Genomic DNA, 18,814 nt, shown 5'->3' with positions numbered 1-18,814 from the left:
CTGTTTCCTGCCTCCCTGACTGTACAGACCTGCAGAAGCTTAAATGTAATGTGAACAGACATCTCGCTGCTCAACTCCCCACAATACTCTATTAGAGGTTTTTTTGTTTTTTAATTACATTTTCACACCAAACAAGGCAGTGCCACTTTGATGTAGGGGGTTACTATCAGGGACATAAATGGCAAGGATACTATGTAGGGAGTTGAGCAGCAAGATGTCTGTTCACATTACACTTGAACTTCTGCATGTCAGTACAGTTGAGGAAGAAGGAACTCTGAAGGGAATTCCAAAGTCTAGCAGTTCTGGGGAAGAAACTATTAAAGTAAAAAGGTTTTCTTATATCTGGGGATCTCTACTGTATACGGGTGGGACTTTGCTGCTTGTCGAGTTTGATGGGGGTATTTATGTCGATTGGGGGGGGTACAAGGACTTGTAATTCGTTGGAGCATCCACCATTAAAATACTTCTAAAACAGGCAGAGGTATACAACGTTTTGTTGGTGAGACAGATTGAAGCTTAGATTATAGTTCAGGACCTATCAGGTTGGTAACTCTTTTTTGAACCCTGTCCAGGAGTGAGACTAGTAACAGATGCACCCGCCCAAATGTGTAAAAAATACTCCATACATGGGCAAATAGTGGCCTTGTAGAGGTACAGGATACTTTCTTGCGTAAGTAACTTTCTAGCATAGTAGAGAGAGCCCACCTTCTTCGCAGCAGCTCTGGCAATACTCTGAATGTATCTGTTCCAACTCATGTTCCCTGTGAACGTTAAGCTGAGGAGTTTTAAAGAAGTACTTTCAGCTAATGTTCGTGATTCCAAAGAATAGCTCCTTATGTTCCAAGTGGCAGTATGCCTTGTTTGGGTTTTTAAAAAATTTAAACGCCTGTGTCTACTAGCATGAGGATGGTGAATGAATGTATGTGCACGCGTCTCGTTTAATTAAAGAAATAATTTATTTATTCTTTGGTCTGACATTTTCTAAGGCTTGCCAATGTGTGAAATGAATCCTGCTAGAACAACTTGTTGTGGTTTTATCTGCAAAAAAAATGTCCCTTTTCTTTCACTGATTTACAAATTCATAAGATTTAAGCGCAGCATGTGATGGTCAACTTTTACCTAATTGTAGTGAAAGCTGACCTTCACATGCCAGAAGTTTTTCATTTTTTATCTTTTCCAAATATTCAGATTTTTAATGGACAAATAACATGGATTGAAAAAATATTCCAATATAAACCACTATAATTCAAGTAAAGAGTACCCCCCCCACTCTTCCACCAAAAGTGAAGTGTCACCTATTGAGTTATTTATTAAATCCCTTCTGCCCTCCTAACATATTTGGCACAAATAAACTTCACTCGATGCCCGATTTGTCCACCAAGTTTCGTCATGAATGTGCCCCAGTCTTTGTTTTATCATTGTTGGTGATCCTACACATGCTTCATGCTTACAGAACTTCTCTTTATGAACAAGACATTTTGAAATGAAATAGATAACCACTATTTCACTCCATTATAGATTTAACAAGGCCAATAGCCATTAGTCGCGTGCTCTTGTGTAATGAATGAATGAATGAATGCGTGAATGTAGGATTGACATGAAATTCTTAAAGATAAACTAAAATGACCGAAAAATTGTCTGAAATGACTTAAATAAATAAAAAGTAAATGACTTAGAATGATTTTAATGAACTTAAGGATGAATTGAATGACCTTAAGAATGACTTAAATGCTTAAAAAATAAATGGAATCCTTCAAAAACAACTTAAATGATCTGGAGAATGACTTGAATGGCTTTGAGACTGACTGGTTGTAAAGTGGGTGATCATTTTACATTAAATTAATACAGAAAAGTGATCTCCCACTTTATATTACAATAAGTACAGCATGTAGTAAGAACAGATACTACGCTTTGAGATATTAAATCCTTTATTCATGTTAAAAATAAAGTGAAAATCAACAATGAACAAAAACTTAGGCACGTGGTCAGCTCAAAAGGGGGGATTGTGGGGGTCGTTGGTCATCCTTGTCACTCCAGAACTAAACAAAATCAAACGTTTCTCCCAGCTAGTATCTTCTTTCACCATAATACCGCATTCACCCTTTCATACTGGGGGACGTCCTACTTAACTCCCAATTTTTAAAACATTTTTTATTGATGTGTAAAAAACAAAAGAGAACAATAAAAATGGTACAATAATTCATTTGTGTCGAGGGCTACTTGTTTAATTTTACTTTACGGAACTGCGCGTTCCACACCTAGGCGGAGAACATGTAAATTTGAAAAAGTTGTCAAAAAACAAATATATAACAAATAAATGTTATCAAAGGCAAGATGTTACTTTTCTACCTAGCTGGATATGTTTTTAGTGTTTATATTTTGTAATGTAACATGTTTATTCAGCTCGAAAAACGGTGTTTACCGATGTATTCGAAAATTTAAAATGGCGGCCGACTCTCTCTCTCTCTTTGAGGCGATAAGTTTGGGAAAATGAGTTATAAATAAAAAACCAGACAAAATACTGTTAGAAACTCACTCAATATATGTTACCGTGACATAGGCGGATATATATTTGGCGGGGTTTTAACAGTATTTTGACTAGTTTTTTTATTTTTAACTCATTTTCCAAAACTTACCGTGTGAAAGAGATAGTCGGACGCTATTTTTAACTTTCCAATACATTGGTAAGCACTGTATGTTTTTCGAGCTGAATAAACATATTACATTAAATAAAAACATATCCAGTTAGGTAGAAAAGTAACTTATCTTGTCTTTGATAACATTTATTTGTTATGTATTTGCTTTTTGATAACCTTTTGGAATCTGTGTGTACAGTAATACAAACCCCGTTATTTTTTTTTTTCTACTTATTAAGCGAAAGGTATTTGTACCAGCTGCTCCAGCGTAGTATAAACGGCCTATGCAATAAACACCTTCAACCTCGAAAATAGAAATCAACAAATTTATGGAATTTTCTTCGAAATTTTGTAACAGTTTCTTATTATATTAAAACTAAATATAACATTTGCTGACTTATTTACCTGTCGAATACACACACACACACACACACACACACACACACACACATATATATATAACTTTCTGTAAGATATTTATTTGAAATTAAATTTTTGTGAAACTAACCGCCCCCCCCTCTCTCTAATATTGTTTTTGTTTTATTTCTGTCAAGTCTTCAGTATGTTCACATATAATTTTCCTTAGCTCTACAATTAATTCAAAGTCCGAATGGCAACCCTCCCCATATTCTCATTGCATAGAAACCTTCTTAAAACCACACATAATCGTCTTAAAAAAATAAAACAAAAAGCATACAGGATTTATCTCCCATAGGAAAAAAAACAGTTAACTGCCCTAAAATGCTAGAATGACCTGTAATGGGGAATTACGTTAAATTCTAAAATAATTTGTTTATCTTTCATTAAAAATTTTCATGGTATTTCATACATAATTGCCTAAAAAGGTAGAACCACATTTTGGAGGGGTGGTCAGAAGGGGTTGGGTGGGGTTAAATAGGTGTTAATCTACAATAATGCCAAAGAAATATTGCAATATATTCATTTTTAAATGGTTCTATGTTTAGAGTTAAGTTTTTTGTACATAAAGCACATTACAATTCAACTTTAAGTTCTCCAACTTCTTTTCTGTTTATGGATACATGGCATTTTTAAGGAATTGCAGCATATTTATGCACATTTACTGCAGATTATTTGGAAACCATGAACTTTGGGAGATTTTCAGTCGCATATCCTGATTCTTTGTACAAAAATACACTTATATGGTAAATTTTATTGCTTAGTCTTGTGTTTTAACAAAGATATGACATTTTTACTGAAAAAGTAGTATAAAAAATGTGACGAAACGCATATGGTCTTAAAGAGGGGGAAAATATCCAAACGTGTGAGGCACAAAAATAGTTATAACTTCCTTAATTTTAATCAGATTTTTAAAATTTAAAAAGATTCTTTCTTAGCTCATCAAGCTCTTTCTATGTATACCAATATTGAAATATTTTAAGCTATTTCAATTTTTTCATGTGTATTGCATTTAAAGAAAGCAATCAGGTTCTGATCAGAAAAAGACAGCACCTCCCGGCAACCTTGCAGACGCGACGGCTAAATCCCCATTCTCGCCACGGCCAGGATCGTAACGTAGACCATTTGTCTTTCCCGGTCTCGCGGCAGCCTACACTTTGATCTTGGCCAAAAGGCCAAGAAAAGCTTAAAAAGTTAAGAACAGCATCTATTAACAAAGGACCTTTGATCCTAACCAAAAAGGCCAAATACAAAAATGTTACGGACAGACTGACCAACCGAGTGACTTATAGAGTCGCTTGCATGTGACTAAAAACAAGTTCTAAATTCACGTCATAAATAAATCCTTGACTCAATAATAAAATCCAGTGTGTATTTATTTATACTGGAGTACCTTTAATGTACATAAGTACGTATGTCACAGTTTCCAGATTCTAAATTATTCAATATGGGAGGTCCTATTTATTAAAAAGGAGAATAGCAGGTGATAACATACCATACCATAACATAACATTAAATTATTAGTATATAGATATGCTAATTTTATGCTCGTAGTGTGTTATCACCCATCTTCATTTTTAATAAATAGGATCTCCTGATCACTGAAGACACATTTTTTTTTTTTTTTTTTTTTTTTTTTTTTTTTTTTTATGATGTCGCTTTTGGGCCATACATGAAATTAAAATGTACCTTTTTTTTGCTAGAATCCAAGAGTAGTACTATTCTGTTTAAAGATGGTATTATATGGAGTTTCTGTTCGTGCTGGGCATCCATCTATAAGGATATTGGAGATAAACTATAATAACCAGATATATTCTGACACTACATTAACTGGGTTACTTAAATACTTTTAGAGTTTTAACAAAAGGGCTACAATAATATTGCAGGGTTTCCATTCACGTTGAATGCCCACAGAATGCCCAGTAGCAATATATTACAGACTAGCCTGGGTGCCTGGCATTGCCCAGTTGTTTGGAGGTGTGTGTTGAGAAAAAAAGTGGTAGTAGGCAGGCAGGCAGGCTCGAACCCATGACACGAATCCCCCCACCCCCCAAAAAAGTGAGCACTGTGGCAGTATCCAAATGAATAGTAATTGTCTCAATATGAAGGGTTTCCTCTACATTGACTAAGGACCAATTACAGAACAGATACTACCCGGCCCGAAATAGTTTCGCTTTATACAAAAAAGACAAACAAACACTGGAGATGATGACACAGTGGGAATTTTTTGTTAACTTGATCAAAAGAAAGGATGTCTGTTTGCAAGTGCGGGATATTACAATCTGGGAAGTATACCAAAAATTTTCGTGGACTCTAACCAGCGCAAGAACCCCGATGCAAAAAGCCTTTGGTGAACATACACACTCGCGCCCATTTTACCCTTTATATAATTGATGAAAGATGCCACTGGAATTCCCAGAGGTCTCGCTAGTATGTAAATAAATGCTTGTGCAGTCACACAGAAGTTAGTAAACAAAAAAACACTATTTCAAGTCTTTAGGTGAAAGCAATATAAATACTAAGTCAAAGCCCCATCCCTCCAACCCATTTCAAATTAATTAGGAAAAAAATCCTTCACTCCAGTTTCATAGTCAGTTTTCTTTTCTGTCTTTCTATAGATATTGATTTTTTTTTTTTTTTTTTTTTTTTTAACTTTCTAGTTTAAGAGGTTATCTTGTATATGAGCATTGATGAAGCAATTTTTATTAGGTGTAGATTTATGTAAATTAATTAGATATTAATTTAATTGCTATACATTTCTGTTCTCTTATGTGCTTATCATTCTTGTTTATTTTTTTTTAACAGTTGCATAACTTTAAAAAGAAAGTCATAAAACTGACCCACTTACATATTTTTTCTCATCACTTTATTATCATTTTAATTTTTAAAGGTCAACATTTACAAAAATGTCAGTATGTTTAAATTTTATATTAACATTTATTTGAAATCAAATTATGTTCAATCTCTTTTGCTCTAGGCCTCTAATGTACATACAAACAGCTTCCACATCTTTCGAGCAACTGTGTAATCTATTGATGATCATAAAAATAATTAAAAATAGAAAAACAATTTGATAGAGAAAAAAAAACTTAATTCACTAAAGTTTTCAATCTTTGTTGGTAAAAACCAACTTATAACCTCATATTAAGTCCACCATATTTCTCTTTTCTCTTTAAGATGGAACTATTTTCATATGCACACAATATCGTGCACATTAAGTTGAAAACCACCAACATTAAAAAGTAAATTACTTTTCGTTGAAAATAGTAACTTAATTTGAAGTAAGTTGCAAAAAAAAAAATTATGAGGTGCCTTCAATAAGTTCCCAGACTTTTTCATTTGGACACTTTTATTGATAATATACACATGAAAGTCCCTTTTGAAATAATCTCCTCCGGCTACACTGCACTTGTTACCATTCTAACAACTTCTGGAAAGTCTCATAGAAGTCCTCTTGTGTGACTGTGTCAATGACTTTCATCACAACCTCTTTCATATCCTCAATTGTCTCATAATGAAAGCCTCTAAAGTTTTTCTTGAACTTAGAGAATAATCAAGTCACAAAGAGCAAAGTCTGGACTATAGGGTGGGTGAGGAACCATCTTGATGCCCATCTTGGTCATGAAAATCTTCTGTCTGATCTTCTCTGGATATCCTTGGGACAAACTTTGTGCAAATCTTTCACACGTTCAGTTCCCCACAAATAATTATGTGTACAGTTCCACATTGACATCAAACTGTGCACTTATTGTCTCTATAGACACACGACAGTCCTTATCCATAAAATTCTTTATTTGGCCAATCAACTCTGGTGCTCTGACTTCATTGTTACTCCCACACCTCTCATCATCCCTCACAGACTCCTTACCTTCCTTGAATCTCTTATGCCACTCAAAAACTGATGCTCAATTCATGCAAGATAGTTCAAAAGCGTTTCTGTGGCATTTTTTCCAAGTTTAAAATGGAGTTTTATTGCGTATTGTTCTTCTAAAATGTCCTCACGTCCTTTGCATTTTTGAAATTCACCAGCTGTGATAATCAGGCTTTATTAGGGTGTATTCCAAAATGAACGAATTATCACAAGTTGAAATTGGAGGGAATTTCACTATTTTTTACTCATTTTTGCATACTTAGCTTGTCGGTTTATGATAGCTACTGTGAAATTTTAGTGTTTAAAAAAGATTTAATTTCTTCCACTTCTAGAATAAAACATAACTGTTATTTACAAATGAAACCATGTATCATTAGTATTTACTCTCAGTAGCAACACTTGCTGCTGAGAGGAAAGATGGTGACCATATTAATTTGCATTTCCTGATGAAAACAAAGATGACTTCCTTCTAAAAACCGGCCATGTCGGTGGGGCATTAGAATACACCGACTGCCCCCCTGCAGAGGGTAAAAGTCCCTCAATGGGGGTCCTGGATATGACCTTAAACTATATCCAGTGGTGAGGCCCCAGCTTGTGGGCTTTGGGGAGTGTGGAGCCACCCTTTAATTACTGTTGCTCCCAGGTCCACTCTGACACAGTGGTAGTACCTGTTAGGGTTCCAACTATGGGTTAAATAGAAACAGACTTGAAAACAACAAATATATTCTATTAAAAAATTTTTCTTCAAAATCTTTGGATTCGGCATTGAATAACCCAAAAAGGGTTGATATGCCGTAAAACAACCAACCAACCAATCCTTCTAAAAAATATTCTGAGCAGGATAAAGTATATTTTCAAAGAAATAAAATCCAATGACATTTTATTACTATGAAGAACATGATCACATGACCTACAAGGATTGGCTATACAGAATAAAAAGTTGATTTAGTAGAGAATGTATTAATGTATTTTTTAAGAAGTAGACTGCCAGAACTTGGCCTTTTGGCTAGGAGCAAAGTTTAGTACCTTTTCTGTCCTCAGTGAAAGAATTTTTTCTGGGGTAAGGCGATTTTTAAAATTTGTCCAAATCTAGATTGCCTCTTTTTTGGGAGTTAAATTTTTCCCACTTTAAAAACTGACCTTGTGTCTGTCTCTGCTCTAATGAGGTGATAAGTTAATAGGAACTAGCTTAATATATTAGATATATCACATGAAAATCAACTTGTCAAAATCAAAAGAGATCCAAGACAGCAAATCTTGCACATGTAAAGGATTTGATATCCTTTCAAAAAGAACTTTAGAGGAAAATAAATTTGGCTTATCTTTACACTTTCAGAAGTGCTAAGATAAGCTGAGTTCATTATATAACATATACACACGCAAGTGAAAGAATGTGCCGTGTGTATAAGTAGATGCCTGCTTCTGATATGGAATTTGTTAAGTTATGGGGTTGAGTGTCTGGGGTATGTGGTGTTGAGAACTGCTGCTGTGAAGGGCAAAGCTGAATGTGTGGCTGAGGTTGGAAGAGATTAGCAAAGTCAATTCTTTTCCTTTGTTCCAGAATGAACTTTTTTTTTTTTATCTTGAAGATCTGCAGTCCATTTTGTTTTGTGTCAAACAAATTGCTGCTTCAGTTTTTAAATTCTTTTGTTTTCATTTGTTTTTTTTTTCTGTTAATAGGTTGAGATGTTATAGTCTTTAAAATAATGCAAAAAAATCCAAAAAAAAAAAAATCGTATATAATTACTAGTTTATACATTGTTACTTTGAATACAGCTTGTAAACTGTGATTTGTGCTTAATCAGCAACTGCCAATGCTAGAATTAACATGGCCAGAATTAGAAGATAAAGAACAAAAGCCATGGCACATAACATTTGAGAGATAAGGGTCAGTGGCCGTTGGGGTAGGGGTGGGTATAGTTATACATAGTTTTTTTGTGAAGTCCTTTTATTGTAAATATCTGATCCCTGTGAGACGATTTTTACTGTTTAACTTTTACTTTCCAAATCATATTACAATATTAATTTTTGATGATCTTCCTAACTTCATATCGCATACCCAAACTAGTTGCTTCCGCCAATAGATTATTTCTGAACTCTCGGGGGGAAAAAAGAGTTAACTTTCAAAAGAGACTGTGAATGAACAAAATAATTTTTTACCATTTTTAGTCTAGAGGTACTTCATAGTGTCCAACAGAAAAAAAATAACTATAGTATCTCGGCCACAGCATTTCCCTCTCCCCCAATTTTGGGGCACGTATGAAAAATTTCAAAAACTGATGAAATCACATACAAGGCTTCATTTCTGGGCAAACCTGATACCATTTTTTGATTCCTGGGATCCAAAAATTTAACTGAGTAAATTTTCAAGGTCACATCATGTTCCAAACTGCTACATATCTTGAAAATGCAGCTGTTAAACCAGATATAGTGATTTGGGACAGAGCAATCAAAAAAGCGACCGTAATAGAGGTCAGTGTACCCAATGATACAGGGCTTAACAGAGTTGAGAGGGAAAAGATTACAAAGTATCAAGGACTTATGTATGATATGAAACGAAATTGGAAATTAAAAGACGTTTCAATTATACCAGTCATCATAGGTGCAACTGGGCTTATGAAAAAGAACTTTAAAAAGTACATAGCAAGCATACCCGGTGAACCAAGTGCAAGTGAAATACAAACAATTGCACTGAAAGGGACGGCTAGAATCCTGAAAAGATCTCTTGGTTGGACTCACTAAAATAGGGATAAATGTCAGACATCTGGTTGGATGTCCCATCCCCTAGAAGAAAAAGTTTAAGAAAAATGAAAAAAAAAAGAGAGAATGTTAACCTTGTACCGAGTTATTTATCGAAATCAGTGCATGCCTCGTTTGTACCTACCCAGGCGAGAAGGAGGTATGGGACTCTCGGAAGTCAATCATCAACACAGAGCCACAATCGTCAGCATAGGTCAGTACATAATAAGTTCCTGTAACCCCAAGCTTATGAAAATTAAAGACCATTATCAGAATCGAGCAAGTAGTACAACATATATAACACAACTTGCCACTCATTTTGGAAAGGATTGCCTTACAAATGATACTGAGAACCCAAACAAGCCTGCCACTGACATAACCCAGAAAAGTCGGAAAAAATACACTAGCCAGTTCCATAGTGTTAAAACAGAAGAATGGACCAACCATAAACGGGCAAAATACCTACCGACTGAAATATCCCAAGAATATATTGATAGGGATGGTTCCCTGGACTGGCTCAAAAGAGGATCCCTCCATTACGACCAAGAGAGGTTGATATTGGCTGCACAAGACCAGGGCCTCATGACAAACGCCTTCAAAAAGATGTGTGGTCTAAGCAACAATAATAAATCCAGGTTCTGTAGCACTGAGGTTGAGAGTGTGGGCCACCTGATTTCTGGTTGCAAAGTCCTACTTGGAGATGGTTATTATACAGATCACCATAACGGAGTTTGCAAATGCCTTCATTGGAAGATATGTAAGAAACTCAACATTCAGTGTAGTAAAAAATCCTGGGAACATATACCCGAACGAACAGTTGGGAATGACAACTACACTATTCACTATGACTACATAATCCCTACTGCTACATATCTAGAAAACGCAGCTGTTAAACCAGATATAGTGATTTGGGACAGAGCAAACAAAAAAGCGACCGCAATAGAGGTCAGTGTACCCAATGATACAGGGCTTAACAGAGCTGAGAGGGAAAAGATAACAAAGTATCAAGGACTTATGTATGATATGAAACGAAATTGGAAATTAAGACGTTTCAATTATACCAGTCATCATAGGAGCAACTGGGCTTATGAAAAAGAACTTTAAAAAGTACATAGCAAGCATACCCGGTGAACCAAGTGCAAGTGAAATACAAACAATTGCACTGAAAGGGACGGCTAGAATCCTGAAAAGATCTCTTGGTTGGACTCACTAAAATAGGGATAAATGTCAGACATCTGGTTGGATGTCCCATCCCCTAGAAGAAAAAGTTTAAGAAAAATGAAAAAAAAAAAAGGGAGAAAATATTCAATTCAAGAAAATATTAATAAAATGTTGCCCAATGATTTATGAAAAATACTCTAAATTGACAACCATTTAGTTGCTCAAATTTTCAGGATTTCTTAGGTTTTATGATGTTCATTTATGGTGCAAGTTACAAAATATGAAGAAATGGATGTCAAACTCCAAAATTTCTGGATGATTTGACAGGGAATTACCCTTAAAGTTAGATATGTGTATGTGTTTCTATGTACAATATTCGTGACAATTTTTCATGATAGCATCAAGGAGAGTTTGGTGAACTTTCATGTTCCTGTTGGCAGTTGGGAGCCCCTAGCATCTGATCACAAGCAGTGGAGGGCACTGATATACAGGGGCGCAGAACACTTTGAAGCAGCCAAGATGAACTGAGCGAAGCTCAAGAGAACATGTAGGAAGCACCAGGCCTTGTCACCCAATCATAGAGGTCTATGGATCTGTGAGGTGCATGACCGGGCTTTGTTGTCCAAGGCAGGTCTTGTTAATCACATGAAAGAGTATGATATAAGTTTGGTTGCTGTTGGTTTCATCCAAACTAATGACTGTCATCAGTATCATGTCTGTTTGTGAGAGTGGCAGAACTGAAAAGTTATCTACAGACACATAGATGTTTAGTGACTGAGGAAGTGGCACTCGTCTGACAAGACGCTGCAATCATCATGTATAATATTCACTCCTAAACTAATTAACTAATCACCATGAATTTTGAAACACAACTGCTAAGCGTCTATAGAAGTCATATGATGTACATTTAATTTTATGCAAAGATTATTGCAGCCTTGTGAAAATTCAGATACTGCAGATTTTTTGTGAAATTTTAACAGTAATAAAGTTGATAAATCTTCTCCAGAATTTCAGTTTCTTAGTGGTATTTTAAATGGTTTTTAGGGAGTGTAGTATGGGTATAACCACTCATTCAAAAATACAAATATTTCAGATTTACATTAAATTTGATCTCTAGTCATTAGACACCAATTAAGCTTAGACCTTATATTTTAAACATTTTCTAGAATTAAAATCATCTAATGGATTTGGATCAAAATTGGAATAAGTATTCTAGGCATATGGTTTAGTAGTATTATATCTTTTTTAATCTTTGTAAACATATAAAGTGGCGCAAAGCTGTTCTGTTGAGGGAATTAATTTTATCCATTTTAAGACCAGTATTCTTCTAGCATTTATATAATCAGTTTTATTGATTTTTAATGGAGAAAATGGAATAATATTGTCTATATTCTTTCTTTTATTCTTTTTACAGGAATACCAAAGAGCTGGTGCCATTTGTAAAGAGGAGCTTGGAGAGGCTAGTTTAATTGTCGGCGTTAAGCAAGTGCCAATTGATCTGTTGATGCCAAACAAAACTTATGCTTTCTTTTCGCATACGATCAAAGCTCAAGAAGAAAACATGGAATTACTTGATGCCATTTTAGAAAAGGTGAGCTTTTTATATATAGCTCTGTCTGTCTGCTGTCTGTCTCTCTCTCTCTCTCTCTCTTTGCCCTTCTTGTATTGAATATCCTCATGCACCAACCTAATGAGCTTTTCATTTATGCCTTTCTCCCTTTCAATAATGTTTTGGACATGACATGAAACTGCAGTAATCATAAATGCGGTTATGTCCCTGCTAGGTGATCTGGTTACACAATAACCAATCAGCTTCCAGCGCCTTTGAAAATCATGGTCAGTCAGCAGAGAACCCTTGAAGCAATGAGAAATAGCGTCTCTTTTGCCTCATCCACTGAACACTCAAGCATTGATGATCTTCACCTGATGATAAATGCTGACAAACTTTCTGGGACTTGGAACTTTTTATATTCATTTTTCTTTTTTTGCAAGCTGTTATCCTCATCTTCATAGTTGCTGTTTCACCACATTTTGGCCAACTCATCTTCTGGCTTTCACGACGTAGTAGAAATGCAGAGTCTTGTAACTGCATCCCCAGTAATTACTGCCTTTCATAGTGGTTGTCTCACCACGTTTTGACCAAATGAATACACAAATTATGAAGCTTCATTGCAAAGGATTAAAAAAAAAAAAAAATAATAATAATATAAGAACTTTCTACTTTTTCCTTTTCTTCACTTGAACACTGTTCTACTTTCTTCCACCTATACCTTTCATTGTTGTTATGAAAACGTTTTTTTTTTTTTTGTCCCCCGATTTATCAGAGAAGGACCTGTTTTCAGCGTCATCCGTTATTCTGGACGATTGCCAGATAACAGTCCATTAGTTTTTCCTGAAATTTTGCCACAAATTGTATTTCATTAAATAGATATGCACAGTAAAAAAATTTCTTCTGTGAAAAGTCCCATTGCGTCCCCAGGGGCTGAAAAAGATGTCAAAAATGCCCCCAAATGGCCAAAAATGACACGTTTTGCCCCATAACTTTTGATCCATCCATTAGATTTTTCTGAAACTTGGCCGAAATGTGGAGCCCATTGTTCTTACTATAAATCCAATATGAGTGACCCTGGCAAAATTCTGGTTTGCGTACCCGGGGACTTTGTGCTAAAAACACCTTTTTGTGGCTCTTTTTTCATATTTCTCAACAAAAACTTGATATGTCTGACTATATAGTGGTTTTTCACAGTGGTCAACTCAAATATATATGTGTTAAGACCTGAAACTGCACCGTTATCCATTTACACTGGGATTCGGTGTCCCCAGGGGCTCAAAAGAGCTAAAAAAAAAAAAATGCCCCAAAATGGCCAAAAATGACACTTTTTGCCCCATAGCGTTTGATTCATCCATTAGATTTTCCTGAAACTTGGCTAAAATGTGGAGGCCATTGTTCTTAATATAAATTCAGTATGGGTATCCCTGGCAAAATTCTGGTTTGCATCCCTCTGGGATTTTTAGGGCTAAAAAAACATGCCTTTTTGGAGCTCTTTTTTTCATATTACTCAAAAGCTTTATATGTATGTCTATATAGTGGTTTTTCATGGTGCTGAATTCAAATATACATGTCTTAAGGTGTGAAACTGCACCGTTTGTCCATTTTCACTGGGATTTGGCGTTCACGGGAACTAAAACGGGGTCACAAATGTCCCAAAATTGTAAAAAATTACACTTTTTACCCCATAACTTTTGCCTCATCCATCAGATTTTTCTAAACCTTAGCGAAAATGAGAAGGCAAGATTGGCCCTTCACACTTCTCACATTCATCATTTCTTCACTATTTTTTGTTGTGTCATCTCACATGCAGCACCAGAGGGGGGGACCACACACGTGCGGCTTTGTTTTTGTTTTTTTTCCGTTGACGATTTTTATTTACTAATATATAAAAGTGCATCTCATTTCTATAAAACTGCATCGAGTAAGGCCCCATTTTGGTGAATCATGTAGAGTCACGTTATAGTTGCCATTGCTCCCAGGCTCACTCTGGCCTGAAATTGTATTACTTATCACAATCCCAGTTATGGGTTGAATAGAATCTTTCATTTGCAGACTGTTAATAAATATCAGCTTAAAAATCAAATTAATTTATAAATATTTTAAGATGTTGGGAATCTGATTTATGAAAACATTTATAGGGAAGAGTGCATTCGGTATTGCATGACACAAAGTAGTTGATGTGGCATAAAATGAACCAACCAACCAATTTATTTGCTTAAAACACCCCTACTACCAACTTGTACAAAATCCCAATTATCTTATTACCAGACAAACAATATGAATAACCCAGGTAGTAAATCTTACAATCCTGAAAGAAGCAAAAATTGTTCACATAAATCTAACCTTCATGTTTCTAAATGACCCAACAGGTGTCAGTGAGCCATAAATACAAAATCAAATTAATCACTCTTGCAATGGCATGTTGACTTGTTGGCTTAACTCTTTGGCTAGGAGTAAAGTATAGCTTCTGTTCTGGTATTACATTTCCTATTTTGTGTCTTCGTTTGGAGAGAAAAAAAATCCTTCTAGACTGAATGTATTTTAAATTTTGTTCCTCTTCAGAATATCCATTTTTGGGAAGCTGAATTTTCTTCGCCTTAAAACTTTGTGTTGTGATTGTTGATAATACAGTTTTTTCTTTGATGTCGTCAAATCCTAAATATTTCAATTCCTTTTTGACTATAACCTAAAACATTTATCTTCTGCTCATCTGCCTGAGCCCTCTATTTTTCATATAGAACCTCTTGATCTATCTACCTGACTCTAAAAATATGTCTTCTCTTGACTAATATTATTCTATCTTATTTTATAAAATGTTTTTTCCAGAACATTCGTCTGATTGATTATGAAAAGATGCTTGATGCCAACGGCCAAAGATTAGTTGCTTTTGGCAAATATGCTGGTGTCTCTGGGATGATCAACATTCTTCACGGTCTCGGATTAAGACTTTTGGCACTTGGTCACCAGACGCCCTTCATGGTAAGGACTTAGTTACTTACTCTCTCAATCAAATATTAAGTAGCACACTTATTTTCCACAAAGTTTCACAAATAGTTTTTTTCATTATAACTATAAAGCTTTAGAAGCTAAGTAAAGATGAAAATTAACATACTCTGGTCTTGTACCAACACTGCTCAAACCAATTGTTAAAATTCAATTCAGTTTTATTTTCGAAAATTCTGTATATTATTAAAATACAGGGAGAGTCATGGGAAACAGATGTTTTTAGAACGCTCCTTGGTCTACTTGAGTAAGGATAGGGAGTGAGGAAGGTAGTCTTTAAACCTGCTTAAGATGCCGTTTAGTATGTTCTTGTTTATCTTTTGCGTTAAATTTTGTTTTACTTATTGATTTTGAATTTTTTTCCTTAAAAACATCCATTTCCCATGACCCACCCTGTACTAATATTTCAATATCTTTTATTTCAAATTTACTAATTCATTTTTAAATAAATTGTTTTCTCATGAATTTTTAAAAAAATGATTTATTGGACTCCTGAAAAATAAGTTAGCCAAATGTCAGAATTGTAGCATTCAAAGCTGGTGACGTTACCGTTGTCCCAACATGATACACATATGAGCTGATTAGAAATAAACTAAAATAAATGTCCAAATGTATAACAATTTATTTTTTTCAATTTTAACCAATTTTTCATCCTTTAAAAATTATTTTAACCGGCTAAAGACCTGTAAAAGAACAGTCCATATAAATCCAGTCATTTGAGACCCCTAGCACTGCTTTGCAACTTTTAGTTTCTGAAGAGATAGTTTGAAAATATGGAGACAGACAAACACACATAACCTTTTATATATTAGATTTGGACTTTTGATGACATTTTTTTAAAAAATAAGTTTTTTTTTATTTTATTTGAAATTTTGTAAGAAATGTTTATGAAATTATCAAAATAATTTTTTTTTGTTTTTAATTTTAAAAATAAGTTTTTTATTTGAATTTCTATAATATATTTTTATGAAAGTATAAAAATAAAATTATTGAAATCAAAATAACAAATGAAATTATTGAAAATTTGGATTTCAATAAAAGCAAAGGAACTGATGACATGGCATACTTAGTAAAAAAAAAAAAAAGTACTGATTCTCTATTTGATTTCTTCCTTCAAATGCACCAATAATACTGTGTAATATTTGCTATTGATGGTTCTTCTTTTCTCGAGGCAATCAAGAAATAAAATATCGTGTGAATCCCAAAACATGGAAGCCAAAACCTTGCTTGCTGATGTTTGCTTTTTGGTTGTTTTGAATGGCTTTCACCTGCTGCTGAGGACTACTACCCATATTTGACTCTGAAGTGAAGTGTTGGATCCATATTTCACCCATTGTCACATATTGATGCAAAAATTTCCTTTTTATTATATTAAAATAGTTGCAAACAATGCTCTTAACACATCTTTCAATAAGTTTGATTAATAAGTAATATTTAAAATTAAGAACTATTTTTTTTTTCTGTTATCAAAATATATTGAATTTGAAGTGCCACAAAGATAAATTTAATTATTCAGAAATGAGTATTTTATTTATTATTTATTTTTCTTTTTGCACCATGTCAGGGTTATGACAAAAAAAGCGCAAATATTTGAGTTTATGTAGTGAATGAGGAAAAAAATGTTTGACCCCTCCACACACACACATACACACACTCACACACGTTTTTGGCAAAATGAAATCTTACTCTTGGAACTATGATGGTTGCATATTCTGCAATCATGAAAGATCAGTTTTTGTTTGACTTTCTGTCCTGGTTATCCTTGAAAAACTTGGCAATAATTTCTTTTTTATGCTTTTTTTATTTCTCTCCTTCCATTCACTTTGTGTTTACTTAAGATCTGGTTTATATTTAGAGCTGGCAGAGGTCAGTTGGAATAAATCCTCTGCATGTCTCCCCTCTGTCTATTTGCTTGCCTTCCCACAAGGAGAAATTTAGACAAAAGTTGTTTTTTTAATGTCGAGGGTTCAACTTCCAAAAGGTGATCTTTGAATTGGGGAGAAAAATAACTAATCCAAATAAAAAAAATCTCTCTCTCATATATATATATATATATATATATATATATTTACATGGGGGTCACCACTTATCAAGGCCCGGAGGCCACTCAGGGATAAAGGTTATTGCATGTACAGTAATCAGTGAGATAGTATTGTAGTAATCATTAGTATTGGAGATTTGATAGTGTCTTACTTAAGGGGCGGTTTGTCAGGAATTTGTTTGTTGGATTTGAAGACCTCTAAGTTGTAGTCAGGTGGGAAACAGGCGAACAGAAGAGTTCCACAATTGTGCACTTCTGAGATAAAAGCTCTGCTCATGGAATATGTTTGGATTTAGGCACAGATAAAGAGTGGGGAAAATTACTGGCAGTAGTTTCAGCCAGACGGGTGTTTCTCGTGAAAGATTGGCGAGGGAGACGAGAGATTGGAGCTCAGACGAGCACTTGCCAAGGAAATAACAATAAAACAAAGACAGGCTCGCAACATCTCTTCTGTGGTAAAGAGGCTGCAGGGAAGAGAAAAGGGCATCCCCCACCAAACCACGAAGTCTATTTTATATTCTGTCAAGGCAGGATAGGCTGTTTTTAGCAGCTCCTGCTCAGATGTGGCAGCAGTACTCCATCCTTGGACGTACTTGGCTTTTATACAGATAGAGAATTTCATCAGTAGTGAGATATCTTCTGGAGCGGTAGAAGGATCCCACCATTTTCCCAGTGTCCCTAGCAACAGATTTGATGTACGTGTTCCATTTCAGATCAGGAGTAAAGGTCCAACCCTGAAGTTTGTCAAAACGTGGAGCCTCCCCAAGACAAGAGCCATCCATTTTAATTGATGCCAGATGGGGATCAGAGCGTTGACAATGTAAAGATAGAAGCTTGGTTTTAGATGCATTAAAAGTGATCAGCCACCTCTTCCCCCATTGTACCATGCGCTAAAGATCAGAGGAGAGAGAATTAGAGAGAACTTTGTCATTTACAGCCTTTGATGTGTTGCCATAGATGGTCGTGTCAGCATAGATGTCAACGAATGATTTAAGTATGTGTTTTGGGAGATCATTGATATAGATCAGGAAGAGAGTTGGGCCCAGGATGGACCCCTGAGGGACTCTAGAATTAATACTGTGGGCCTCTGATTTTTGCCCATCGACCACTACTCTTATGAACCTATCAGAGAGAAATGATTTAATGATTGAGAAAACATTTCCAGTAATACCGTAGCTGGAAATCTTGTGAAGTAGACCCTTATGCCATACCTTATTGAAAGCCTTCAATATGTCAAGAGAAATTGCCCTGGAAAGGAAACCTTTGTCAAGAGATTCACTAATCCTATGTGATATAACCGTTAGCACATCTGCTATAGATCTTGCAGAGCGGAAACCATATTGCATGTCACTAAGAAGGTTGTTTTTGGTGTAGGTGGTTGACTACTTCTTTAT

At 35.0% G+C, this 18,814-nt stretch overlaps 1 protein-coding gene across 1 annotated transcript in view; it reads left to right on the top strand.

Moving 5' to 3' along the window:
- LOC145293184 (alpha-aminoadipic semialdehyde synthase, mitochondrial-like) overlaps positions 1–18,814 on the top strand; it is a 192,717-nt gene that overhangs the window by 70,393 nt on the left and 103,510 nt on the right. The window contains exons 3-4 of the mRNA XM_080139673.1: positions 12,239–12,415; positions 15,203–15,355. Coding sequence (XP_079995799.1) covers positions 12,239–12,415; positions 15,203–15,355 — 330 coding nt within the window. The remainder of the gene's footprint in view (positions 1–12,238; positions 12,416–15,202; positions 15,356–18,814) is intronic.

Source organism: Euprymna scolopes, chromosome 2 (genome assembly GCF_053919585.1).
Source record: "Euprymna scolopes isolate OS-2025 chromosome 2, ASM5391958v1, whole genome shotgun sequence".
NCBI lineage: Eukaryota > Metazoa > Mollusca > Cephalopoda > Sepiida > Sepiolidae > Euprymna > Euprymna scolopes.
Note: the sequence above shows the minus strand (reverse complement) of the source record. Positions and strands in the feature narration are given on the sequence as shown.